The following is a 13,121-nucleotide window of genomic DNA, read 5'->3' on the forward strand; positions in this document are numbered from 1 at the left end:
GCCCACTGAGGCATGAAACATGGATGCACAACTGTAGGTCCATGTGTGCCAGGCTGGGGACCCACCCACCACGTTCCTTGGCTGAGCCCTTGTCCGTGATTGTGTTTCCTTTCAGCCACCGAAACCCCTTAGTCCGGAAGTGCACTGCCGAGCACCTCTCGGTCGTCCTGGAGCAGATAGGCGCTGAGAAGCTTCTCTCAGGCACCAGAGAGAACACAGACATGCTGGTGTACAACCTGGTGAGGCTGGCCCAGGACTCCAACCAGGACACCAGGTAATGCAGGGCCAGGGTCCTGGGGATGGCTGACTTGGCCAGCCCAGGGCAGACAAGGCAACCAGCCAGCCTCGAGGGCCCAGGCCCAAGTAGCTCAGCTTCCCCGGGGCCACTCGGAAGGACAGTCGCTGGACGAAGCTGTGTCCTTTCCCTGCAGCTGTCGTCCCACCTCTCCACACCACCACAGCCGGGCCGCTCAGGGAATGGCCACCACCCCCTGCCCCTGGCTCCCCTTCCTCACCGTCCACACCCTCTCTAGCCATTGCAATCTTGCTCTAGTTCCTGTCCCAGCCCAGCTCCATTCTCTATAAAGCCATCCATTCATTCAATTTTTCAAGAGATATTTGATAAGCATTCTTTTCATTACTATGAATATGACTGTGAATGAGAAAACTTAGGCCCCTGCTGTCTTGGAGATTACCTCCTAGTTGGGTAATAAGCAAGTAAATAATTACTACAATTTTAGACACAGATAAGGGGTAAAACAAGATGTAGTAGAGAACGGGGTCAGGGCTACTTTAGATTGAGAGGCAGGGGAAATCTTTCTAAGGAGTGACATTTGAGTGGAGAACTGATTGGCTAGTAGGACCCAGCTCTTTGAGGGTTTGGGGTACAAGAGTCACAGCAAAGGAAGATAGTACAGAGGCTCCTGGGTGGGATAAGCTTGCTGTTTAATGAAGAGAAAGGTGAGGCTGCGTGGAGCACAGTGAGTGAGGGGAGTGGCAGGTGCTGAGGCCGAGAGGGCAAGGCCAGGCCTGGGGGGCCTCACAGGCCCTGGTCAGGAGCTGGGGTTCCGGTTTGGGTGTGACCAGAAGCACTGGAGGATGTTTTCAGTAGGAGTGTGAGGCAGTGTTAGATGGTTTTAAGCAGGAGAGTGATAGGATCTGATTAACTGTCTTTAAAACCTGGCGTTGGGGTGCAGTTAATCACACTCCCCGGTTCATGGCGTGTTATCACCACGTCTAGGGCCCCCAGCACGCTCGGTACACCTCCAGAGGGCATGTCCACACTGCATTCTGTGTTGTGTCTGAGGCAGTGCCTTTGCGTGGGGTGTCCGTGCAGTGCAACCCTGGAGGGATGCGATGCACGGGATGCCTCCCACCCCGCCCAGTGCGCTCGCACGGTGCTGAACCTCAGTCCTTGTAAGTGGCCGCTGACAGAGCCCAGGAGAATGTCTTTGGGAATTTGCCCCGAGCGCGAGTGAGGTCAGGGCCGTGTTCACTCAGGCCGCCCAGGCATCGCTGGGAGCCCTCACGCACGCGGGGCCCCTCCCGCCTCCCTCCTGAGTGCCGAGGCGAATACATCCTTACAACATTGCAGTTTCTGGATTTCACATTTTTATCCATCTGATGGGGAAAAGTTCTAGCTCATGGCTGTTTCAGAATACTTTTTTTCCCCTCCTTGATTACTAACAATTTTGAGTGCTTCTTTATATGTTTGCTAGCCTTTTGATTCAAAAAACCATCTCTTTATTCTGTTACTCCTACAACATAATGTTAGGCTATGGGAAATTCGATGGAGAGGAAGAAGGCCTAGACAAAACAGAGCTTTTTTATGCTCGGAACTTGCTGTCTCTGTAGGATCCTGTTTGGGGATTTTCTTTCTCTCCATTCTACCTCTCTGGGAATCAGCCCATGAAGATAGCACAGAGATTCTCTCTATCGGACCCACTACTGTTGAACTATCCTCTACCTGTCCTCTTTCTTAGAGGGGGCAGCAAGACAATTTTGGTCTTACTACAGTATTCTCCAAAATAATCTGTATATGCCTCAAACCCTTCCTATATCATTAAGGATCCAGGTTTTTGAAAATCAGGTCAGGAAGAGACAACCCCTCAACCCTAGTATCTATTGTTAAATCCCTTCCTTGACTCACTGACCAGTGAAAGGGCTGGATGACTAAAGTTAGAAAAAAACAGTTGGACATTTCAGGGGAGGCTAATCATGAAAATATTACCCTACACACCAAATTTAATGATCCCCAAGCTTTCCTCCTGGTTTTCCATCTGATGGGTGTTCTGATCTGGGGAAAGAATGATTAACAATTTTGGCAGCTTTCTCTTTTTGTTTTATCATTTTTTAGAAAATATTCCCTTTTGTTACCTCATAAACAAAAATTATTTATAAAAAAACAACAAACAAATAACATCTCTGACTACTTACTGGAGGATTGATAGTGGGGGAGAGGGGCCAGGATGGAGAAGGGATGCCAGGCAGATGGCTACCCTGGAGTCCCGGCAAGGGGTGCTGGAGCCTGCAGCAGGGGGAGGAGGGCTGGAGTGGGGTATATTTTGAAGGCATAGCTGATAGCAGTTGGGTGCTGAGGATTTCAAAGAGGAATCAAAGATGATGCTTAGGTTTTTAAACTGAACAACTGGGTGAATGATAGTGCCATTTACTGACAGGAACAATATTGTCAGGGAAGTAGAATGTTTTGGTTGGTTGGTTCTTCATTGTTGGTGGGGGGATGGGCGTTAAGATCCAACATCTCTGCAGATCTAAACCCCTCTCTGTTCCGACCCTCTCTCTCACACTGGATGGCGTTGACGGCACTTCATTTTCCTTCTCGGAAGCCTATGCTTCTGGCTTGCATGGTACCACATTCCCTGGTTTTTCTGGTTCCTCTGTGCCTTTCTCCCCCGCCTGCCCACACCCCGATGCCCATGGCTGCAGGAGTGTCTTCGTCCTCGTCCCCCTCTTGCAGCCTTCTCTGAGCGGTGCCATCACTTCCTGTGACTCCAGCCACAGCAAACTCTGATGCTTCCCCGTGTCTCCCTCCAGGCCAGCCCTTCTCTGAGCATCTGTCCCATTTCTCTGATGCCCCCAAGGACCCATCACCGGGATGTCCCACTGTCATCGTCAGTGCAAACTGTCCCTAAATGAACTCATTGCCTTCTCTTGAAGCCTGCTTCTCTGGCTGTGTTCCCTCTCTTATTTAAGTCACTATTATTTACCAAGTCATCTAGATGCAGAATGGGGAATTTCATACTTCATTTTCCCCCTCCACATTCTAATATCTTAGAATCCTAGGCATCTCACAGCTGCTGTTGGCCAGGCAGCAGTTATGACTTGGGTTTTACTATCTATACAGTTGCAAACTTGATCGTTGTTGCTCATTGTATAAATGTTTGAATTACAGTTTGCATTGTAGGAACTACATTATGAGCCTTTCTTTGCTGGTTAGCCTTTTATATTTATTTAAGGAGTCACTGTGGAGAATTGTTGAGTTTAATCATGTTTAAAATGTCTTAGAAATATTACACTATTATTTGGCATTGAAATGAAGTGTTATCGTATATAAGAAAAGGCATGGAAATAGAGCGATGGGGCATAAATTCGATATTAACGCAAATACTCATCACTGAAAGAATGACCCAAATTCCACAGTTTCTTACAAAGCAACCAACAAGTACTTTATCCAACCTAAGGAAGGAAGGGCACTTCCCACAAAAGTGTTACTTCTGTGTCTGAGATAGAAAGGATGTAAAAGGATGGCCTTCACACCCGGGGCTGTGTCACTGAAGGCAGTGGAAGTCACCAGTGTCTTCTTTTTCTCTTTTTCCTTTAGTGGAAAATAAATTAATGGTGCATCTTACAATCCGTGGAGTTTTAGGTTGAGTGAAGTATGATAATTCTAGATGCTTTGGGCTCCCCCTCCAGTCACCTACCAAGTCCTGCAATTTCATCTTCTTTAGCAGCTCTTGCATCTGATCGTCCCTACTTGCCCCTACCCTCCTGCCTATGTCAGCTCTTCATCATCTTTTGCCTGGGCTGTTATAGTGGCCTCCTAACAGGTCTCCCGGCCCCGACCCTTGTCCCCAAAGATCCATCCTCCACAGTGCTGCCTGAGACGTTTTGACTTCAGTGCAAATCTGATCATTTCTCAGCTTCCCATTGCCGGCAGACTAAAGCCCAACTCCTCCACGTCTCCCTAAATTGAGTCCTATCTTCTTCTCCAGCCTATTCTCTCCCTGAGTCCAGTCCCTGCCGGCTATTCTCCAACCACACACCTGCAGACCTATCAGACTGTCTTATGGATGCTGGGATGTCTCCCTCCTCCACTTACTCTTTAATCCCATCCCACTTGTGAACTCCTACTCATCTTTTGAGTCCCAACCCAAGGTCACCTCTTCAGTGAAGCCCTCCTTGATGCCCCCCCTTGCCCACCACTGTTTATCAGATAGAGTTGACCACTCCCCCCTAGACTGCCCCACTGCACACTTCCTCAGACTTCTAAATGTCTCGTGCTAGAAAAATGTTAATACACTTTGGTATAATCACCTAACAGAATATTATTTAGCCATTGAAGAGGATGACGTGGGAAGATGATTAATGGTAAAGTGAAAAAAGCTGGGTAAATATTGTGTATATATTCTGATATCAACGAAAATGTATATATGCTTGGAAAAAAGACTATAAGAAAATATGTACAAATTTAAGTGGTTTTCTCTTGGTAATGAGATTATGGTTGTTTATTCTTTCATGAATCTAGTTCTTAACTGTGTGGGGATTACTGTCATAATTAGAAAAAGTATTAAAATTTCTCTTACTGTAATTAGAAAAATTATGTAAAGCAAATTTATATTGCATTTCTGTGGTTGTTTTTCATCCTGCTCTTTCTCCAATGGCAGGTTTTATGGCCGGAAGATGGTGAATATCTTAATGTCAAACACAAGGTTTGATGCATTTCTGAAGCAGTCCCTCCCATCCCACGACTTGCAGAAGGTCATGATAGCTATTAAACAGTGGGTGAGTCAACAAGCAGTGAGGTGTGAGCTAGTCTGGGGTGGGAATCAGAGCTGAGCCTGGCAGCCCGCAGCCCTCACACTGGTCAGGGGAGGGGGGCATGCACTCCAGAGGCTTTAATTTCATCCATGACTCCTGACGGGTAGAATTTCCTTCCTGGTGCTCAGACCTGCTTCTGCCTCTCACTGCCTGTGTCTCTTGAGCCTCCCTGGACCTCTTTGCTTTCATCTTTTAAGTGGGGATCTTGATCCCTGACCTGATTACCAGTGCTCTAGAAGACTCCTCTGTGTCCTCCCAGGTGGAACAGGTTATCCCTCTTGTTTTGGTCTAGACTGGAGTGTCTGGCCATTCCCCACAGGGCCACCCCTTTTAGCTCATGTTCTGTGTGTATTTTTCAAGGGAATAGAAGATGGTCATGAACTTCCATCTGCCAAAGGCTGCAAGGTGTCGAGGAGTCTGGTGGTGTGTGAGAATGGGCTGCCCGGCAAGGATGGGTACAGTAGCTCTTGTCTCCCTGGGGCTCCCCATCCAAGACTGCTGATGGAGATGTTCTGCTTGGCCTGGGCCCGCCGCGGTGGCCCTGGGGGGATGGGTGTGCATCTGGGCTGTGACTGAGACCTAGTTGGGTCAGCAGGACTCATGGGTAAATTTATGGGAAGGGTTCCCTCACCCACATCTTGGGGAGAGCAAATGCTGGGCTCAGGAGCATCTGCTGGTAGAGATGGGTTCCTGCAGTCTTGGCCGTGTAGGTGCAGTTTAAGTGGGATGGATTGTTGGTCAGCCTTTTTGTGTGAGCTCAGAGTTTCTCCATTCACTTAGAGCAGCAGGGCCTTTCCCCATCAGAGTGGCCAGCCTGGGACTAATTTAGAGGCAGAGGTGGAATCAAGGCGGATGAGAAGGAATGGGCCAAGGGGCTAGAGGGTGGGCATTAGGAGGGGTTAGAAATCCAACAGGAATCTGACAGTCACTCCTGTGCCTAAAACTTAAGACCCTTCTGTGATGTCCCGGGAGGAACACGTGTGGACTCCTAAGCTGGACCCCCAGGGAAGCCCCCTGCCCACCTCTTCTAGAGTAACTTCCTGCTCTCTCTCCCACGCATGCTGTCTCAGCTCATGTTCCCTGCGTTCTCTCTCACTCCTGTGCCTTTCCCTATGCTGTGCCATCTGTACTGGAACATGCCTATTTATCCTACAAGATGTGGCTCACCTGTCACCTTCTCCCAGAAGCTCTCTTTGACTCTCTGCCCTCATGTCCTCCAGTTGGGCCGGTTGCCCCCTCCTTCAGTCCTCTGTCTCCCATTGGTCTGTGAGCTCCTGAGGGCAAAGTCCACATCTCTCATCCCATTATTCTCAGTGTCTGGCACTTCTCTTGGAACTCAGTAGGCAAAGAGTGTGGAATGTAGGGATGAATGTCAGAATGATGTTGGGCTCTATTGGGTGGGACCCGGGTGTAGGGCATGAGCTCAGTGACCCAGGTCTGAGTTGGCGGTGGGCAGTTGGAGTTCTGTGTGAAGCAGCTCCCATGCTGGCTGAAACAGGCCATGGGAAGTGATGGGCATGTGATCCCAACATAAGACAACAGGGCTTCTTAACATTTCCCTAGTTCCGGAGTAGCGTGAGCAGAGCCTAGGCAGCCAGGGCTCAGGATACAGGCTCCTGGGAAGACCTTCCCCCACTCTTAGGTTAAACTGTGCCAGTCATACTTCTGTGGATTTCCACCCCCTCAGGCCAAGCTCCCTCATCCCATTCTTTTTTTCTTTTTTAAAATTTATTTATTTATTCACTTATTTAATTTTTGCTGCATTGGGTCTTCGCTGCTGCACGTGGGCTTTCTCTAGTTGCAGTGAGTGGGGGCTACTCTTTGTTGCGGGGCACAGGCTTCTCATTGTGGTAGCTCCTCTTGTTTCAGAGCACAGGCTCTAGGCACACGGGCTTCAGTAGTTGTGGCTCACGGGCTCTTGAGCGCAGGCTCAGTAGTTGTGGTGCACGGGCTTGGTTGCTCCGCGGCATGTGGGACCTTCCCAGACCAGGGCTCGAACCCGTGTCCCCTGCATTGGCAGGTGGATTCTTAACCACTGTGCCACCAGGGAAGTCCCCCTCACCCCATTCTTTTTTTTTTTTTTTTTTTCTTTTTGCGGTATGCGGGCCTCTCACTGCCGTGGCCTCTCCCGTTGCGGAGCACAGGCTCCGGACGCGCAGGCCCAGCGGCCATGGCTCACGGGCCCAGCCGCTCCGCGGCATATGGGATCCTCCCAGACCGGGGCACGAACCCGCATCCCCTGCACCGGCAGGCGGACTCTCAACCACTGCGCCACCAGGGAGGCCCCCCCTCACCCCATTCTTAACATAGCTTCTGAAAAGAGGAAAAAAAGTCAAGAAGAGAGAGCCCTGCCATCTGATAAGGGGATAGAGCTCTAGGCAACCGAACTGTGGCCCCCTGAGGAAAAAGCATTTCCAGAGTTCCCAAGTCCTGTGTCCCCAAGCGGCAGGTGTAGGGAAAGCTGGGGTGCACTATGCTGCAAGTGAAACTCTTGTTTCAGCCCCATGTGTCTTTGGGGCTTATGCATGGGACAGGAGATGTGTCCATCCCCTGGGGCTGCCCAGGTCAGACGTGCCTTTCATGTAGGCTCAGCTCCAGTGGCCCACGGCTGGCAGGGCTGCGCTCCTCCACGCGGGGTGGCTTGGAGATGGCGGAGCAGCTGCGGGAGCTGACGCGGCTGCTGGAGGCCGAGGAGTACCAGTCTCGGATAGAAGGCGTGGGGCGGCTCCTTGAGTACTGCAAGGCCAAGCCAGAGCTCATCACTGCCAACCTGGTCCGGGTGAGTGCTGCCCCGTCTCTGCCCTGTCTTTCCCTGGTGGGTGCCACTTTGGAAAACTCGGGACAGGGTCGGACATTGCGCCAGACATGGCTTCAGGGTAAAGGGAGCCTGACAAGCACTTGCTATCCAATTGCCACGGTAATGCCGTAAGACTATCTGGAAGTGGCCAATTGGGCAAGGGCATCGCCTCCTGCTGGGTGCACTGGGACCCCTCAGAGATGTCCTGGGTGTCTTTCATCCTCCCAGCAGTTTTACAGGGAGGAGGGCAGAGGTGGAGGATGCTGCGGCTAAGGGCTACTCCTGATCCAGCTACGCACCTGAGGTTTTGGGGGCAGAACATGTGGTTCGGAGTAGGCACAGGCTTTCACAGGCTGGAAATGAGGGCAGATGCCTGCTACTGCCGGAAGTGAGGCTGCTGACACTCTACATAGAGGAGTAGTTAAAACACAGGCTTCACGTTTCTTACTAGCTGTGTGATCTGGGAAAGTCATTTAACCTTTGTCAGACTCGGTTTTTGTTTTGGTGGGTTTTTTTTTTTTTTTTTTTTTTGCTGTACGCGGGCCTCTCACTGCTGTGGCCTCTCCCGTTGCGGAGCACAGGCTCCGGACACACAGGCCCCGCGGCCATGGCTTGCGGGCCCAGCCGCTCCGCGGCATGTGGGATCCTCCGGGATCGGGGCACGAACCCGTGTCCCCTGCATCGGCAGGCGGACTCTCAACCACTGCGCCACCAGGGAGGCCCCGGTTTTTTTTTTTTTTAATGGTAAACTGAGGACGAGAACACGTGTCTCATGGGTCGTTAAGATCACTCCATGAGCGAGTACAGAGTACCTAACAAGAGGCTCTACACCCTACACCCTTTGCACTCATCGAGTACTCAGTATACAGTCGTTTCCCCTCTTGTCCTCCTCCCCTTTGAGAGGTGAGCTCTTCTTCATCACTGGGAATGTTCTGGCATAGGCTGGATGGCCCCTGTCAAGGATGCAGGAGGAGTACCCTCCGAGGGCAGTTAGTTGGGCTGTGGGACTCCCGCCCAGCCTGGGTTCCCATGGGCTCTTGGTTTCTGTTCCCTCAACAGGTCTTTGATGCTTTCACCCCAAGGCTTCAGGATTCCAACAAGAAGGTGAACCAGTGGGCGCTGGAGTCCCTCTCCAAGATGATGCCCCTCCTGAGAGAGAGCTTACAGCCCGTGCTGCCCTCCGTCATCATTGCTGTAGCAGACAACCTCAACTCCAAGAATGCAGGAATTTACACTGCTGCGGCCACGGCGCTGGATGTAATGATTGAGAGTCTGGGTGAGCCTGCCCACAGCCCCTGCTTGGCTCTGGTAGGCAGCTGGCTCCCTCCCTTGTCCCTCCGTAGGGTTAGGGTTGGACATTCCCACCTTCCCTGCTTGGGAATCAGCAGAGCAGTGAAAGGCATTGATTGGCTCTCAGGTCAAATATTTCCCCAGAGGTTGTGTAGGGCAGGGGTGGGCAGCCCAGGGCCTCCCAGGTTCTTGGTTGGCAGGCTTTTCCATGGGACGTCCACCTGTTAGAAGTGGAGGAGATGTGGAGAATATCTAGTCTTGCCTCCTTGTGGTACAGGTGATGGAAATGACTCACCCAGGTCACACAGCACCACAGTGAGTGAGCCAACAGGGCACTGATGGGAAAACAGATCACGATTGCCAAGGAGGAGTTAGGAGGAGTTGTCAAATATTTTTAGTTGTAGAGATGGTAGTAGGGGATGTGGCTTGTATGGGGACCAGGCAGGATGCTGGTGAGATAGTGGGGCAAGCCTGTTGGAGAGGACAAAGGTGGCCATCTTCTCTGACATGGGAGTCAAGCTGGGACCCATTGGCTTTTTGAGCATGAATGAATGAGGGTTGCCTTTTAGGAAGACTGGGGCCAGGGCTTGGGGTGGGAGGGATTTGGGGTGAGGGGTGGAGAGTGAGGGTGGAGTGGAGGCTGGGGGGAGGAATGAAAAGAACAAAAAGGCGGGAGCCATGGGAGAGACATCAGGAGAGGCAGGAGGTCCTCTGTGCCTTTGGTGCTTTGCAGTAGCACATCTTGGTTCTTGAACGTTAGGTGGAAATCTTGGTGCATCTATTGATACTTCTGTTATCCATTCCTTTCGTAGATGATTAGACGGTGATATTTGGTGTATCTAGTACACAGACTGAAGTGCAAGTTCGAAACCTCCAGTGTGTGAGAACGTAGTACAGGATAGACGTATGTCCAGACCAGTAGAACCACGAGTTTTCACAACCTGTTCTCGCCGTGCTCTGAGGAAATGTATGATCTGAGAGCCGCTGTTGGTCTTGTTGCCATATGTCCCGATGAACACAGAGCAAAGTCCTGCCTCTAGCACGCGCCGAGCATCCCCATGGTGCGGCTGGAAACACCGCCTGGCGCACCCACCCCTCCTCCCCATACTGCACCCTGGCCTGAGTGCAGCTCCCTGGGGCCGGGACAGCAGCTGTGTCCTTGGCTGGAGCCTCCAGGAGACGTTTCAGTTACAAATCAAAGGTCTGGTCAGGCCCTTCTCTGCCTCTCCAGATCATAAATATTGTCAGTTTCCTCTCTTCATCTCAGAGGGAATTTATGATTTGCTGAGTGTGTTGCTGTAGAACAAACAAAATAAATCCAGCTCTAAATTACGGCTTGTTCTCAGTGCTGCTCTGGGTAAGTGAGATTGCTGTTGCCAACAACCAAGGCTCTGGGTAAATCACCGCGGGCCCTATATTTATTGGGAAAACCTGCACCAAGCAAAATAGGCTTTAGCTATTTGAAGAGGCTAAGCACCCTTGTCTGGTGAGAGGAGCTCTTAACCCTTCCGCCTCCAGGTGTTTTAGTTTCCCCTTTTTGCCTTTGAGTCGGCCTCCTTCAGCACGCTGGAGCCTTGGAACTTGGGGCTACAGAATCTGGTGTCTCACACTGTTGCAATACTCAGATCCCCTCTACATGGGGCCCTGCTGTTTCCGTTTGGGCTGGACACCCTGGAAAGGGGGGCCTGGGGATGGCCTGCTTCTGTGATTTGACCACACCTTGAGGCAGGTTGCAGCAACCAGGAAGATGCCTATACTTCTCCTCTCCTCCTGGGACAGGGTCTCCTTGGGGATGGCTGACGATGCTTCTGGCCCATCAGCCGGAGGATTTGGTGCGAGGAGAATGGAGGCAAGTGAGAGGGGCACGGCCCTTCTCTCTAATCCTTAGGTCAGCGCTAGGCTGGAGTGGACTGGGGTCAAAGGGATGGATGGAGCCCACTAACCCCCTGGCACAAAGCTCCAAAGTGTCAAGTCCAGGGTGTTGGCTCCAGGTCATTTGAGCAGGCGTGGTCAAGGGCTTTGCTGTGAGCCATACTCTCTCAACCCAATCAGCAGCGTTGCTTTTGGAAGTGTTCTTAACTGTGACATAATGAGCCAGCTTCTAAATCCGTGAAGGTCAGAACTGGAGGGGTTAGGTTGCCAATGAGAATTCATCACTGCCAGGGAGTACCAGGGGTGGAATCAAGCTCTCCCAGGGAATGGTTCTCTCCTGCCTGGAATGGTCTAGGCCTGGCCTGCAGAGGGAAAAATGGATGCAAGTAAGGAAAGTTCCCACTGTCCCAGGGGATTAGGTGGTGGACACAGAGGCTGGGGCAGGTGTGACAGGAGAGAAGGGTGTACACCTTCCTTCCCGTATCACCCAGGCTGAGCCCGGGCAGCTCTCGTTGACCTTTAGCATCCAGAGGCCCCTCCTGGAAGTAGCATGGAGCCCTTCGAGCAGCGGGAGGTTTCTCCCAAGCCGGATTCTTCGTGCCCCGGGAGGAATTCTGGGCTCCAGGCTGGAGAGGAGCTGTGAAGTGCTGTGGAATAAATGTGTGGAAAGTCACAGCATGTTACTGTTTGTTTCCTGCTCAACGGGGGCCAAGGAGGTCAAGAACACAGGTGAGGTAGGCTGTCTTCTGGCACAAAGTCCAGATAGCACAGCCAAACTAGGAGGTTGGTCTTCTTAGGTGACCTCTTGATTCTGGAATTGGGTGACAAAATCCACGCATCAGCCACCACATCTCTCCCAGTCCCTTCCTTTTCCCTAGGGTGGGTGGGGCGGTGATGTGCTGGTTGACAGAGCAGGTGGGATTTCTGCCCCTGTCCCCTTTGGGGGGACAGTAAAAAAGGAGACGTTGGGAGCCTTGTTCCCTGACCTCTGCCCTTTGTCACTGCCTGCCTTAAGGCCTCTCTGGGGCTGAGCCTGGAGTGGCACCCTTTCTACTCCTCACCAAGACCCTCTGATTTCAGCGGAGTTGTTCCAGGGATCAGCGCAGTTCCTCAGCAGACTGGCTGGTTCTGTCTTTGAGCTCTGTTACTGGGTTAGTTACAGAAGAAACTTCACTAATTAAAGCATCAGGCTGCTAACAGCTCACCGCACTCCCGGTTAGACTGAATGCCAGAAAAAGTTCTCTTAATGTAGCGCAGCCCCTGGCCAGTGCTGGAGGGAGCAGGTAAACTCAGAAATGGGCAGCTTCAGATCTACAATACTTCTGCTCTTTTGCTCTGACTTTATTTAGTTTTTTATTATTATCATTTTTTAATAATTTTACTTATTTATTTATTTTTGGCTGCGTTGGGTCTTCGTTGCTGCACGTGGGCTTCCTCTAGTTGTGGTGAGGAGGGGGCTACTCTTCGTTGCGGTGCGTGGGCTTCTCATTGCGGTGGCTGGTCTTTGTTGCGGAGCATGGGCTCTGGGTGCATGGGCTTCAGTAGTTGTGGCTCGCGGGCTCTAGAGCGCAAGCTCAGTAGTTGTGGCGCACAGGCTTAGTTGCTCCGTGGCATGTGGGATCTTCCTGGACCAGGGCTCGAACCCGTGTCCCCTGCATTGGCAGGCAGATTCTTAACCACTGTGCCACCAAGGAAGACCCTGTAAACACAATTTTGACTTTGCTCCTTTCATTTAATACCACCCAGTTTCCCATGCTGTTATGTAGTCTTTCTAGTTAACTTAAATATATTAATATAAACTTTATTTTCCTCCACTGTAAAAGTCGTACTTATTAATTATTGAGAAAGTGAAAAATATGAAGCCTTTGGAAGGAAAAAAACTTACAGTCTCAACTCCTAAAAGAAACCATTATTAACATTTAGCCTTTTTTATGTTAGGTATTTTTTTCTGTGTATCTTTGTGTATAGTATCATGATAATATTACACATTTAAATTTGCATCCTTCTTTAGAAAAAGCAGAGCATGAGCATTTTATATAATTACACACTTGAGTCACTTTTAACAGTTCCGTCATGTGCTATGGCATAGCTTGTATTTTTCTGT

At 50.8% G+C, this 13,121-nt stretch overlaps 1 protein-coding gene across 1 annotated transcript in view; it reads left to right on the forward strand.

The window, feature by feature from the left end:
* Positions 1 to 13,121, forward strand: part of TOGARAM2 (TOG array regulator of axonemal microtubules 2) — a 43,556-nt gene that overhangs the window by 22,711 nt on the left and 7,724 nt on the right. Inside the window, 5 exon segments of the mRNA XM_060116932.1 lie at positions 116 to 274; positions 4,905 to 5,022; positions 5,419 to 5,513; positions 7,645 to 7,837; positions 8,915 to 9,131. Of these exon segments, the coding sequence (XP_059972915.1) occupies positions 116 to 274; positions 4,905 to 5,022; positions 5,419 to 5,513; positions 7,645 to 7,837; positions 8,915 to 9,131 (782 nt within the window).

Source organism: Mesoplodon densirostris, chromosome 14 (assembly GCF_025265405.1).
Source record: "Mesoplodon densirostris isolate mMesDen1 chromosome 14, mMesDen1 primary haplotype, whole genome shotgun sequence".
In the NCBI taxonomy this organism is placed as follows: Eukaryota; Metazoa; Chordata; class Mammalia; order Artiodactyla; family Ziphiidae; genus Mesoplodon; species Mesoplodon densirostris.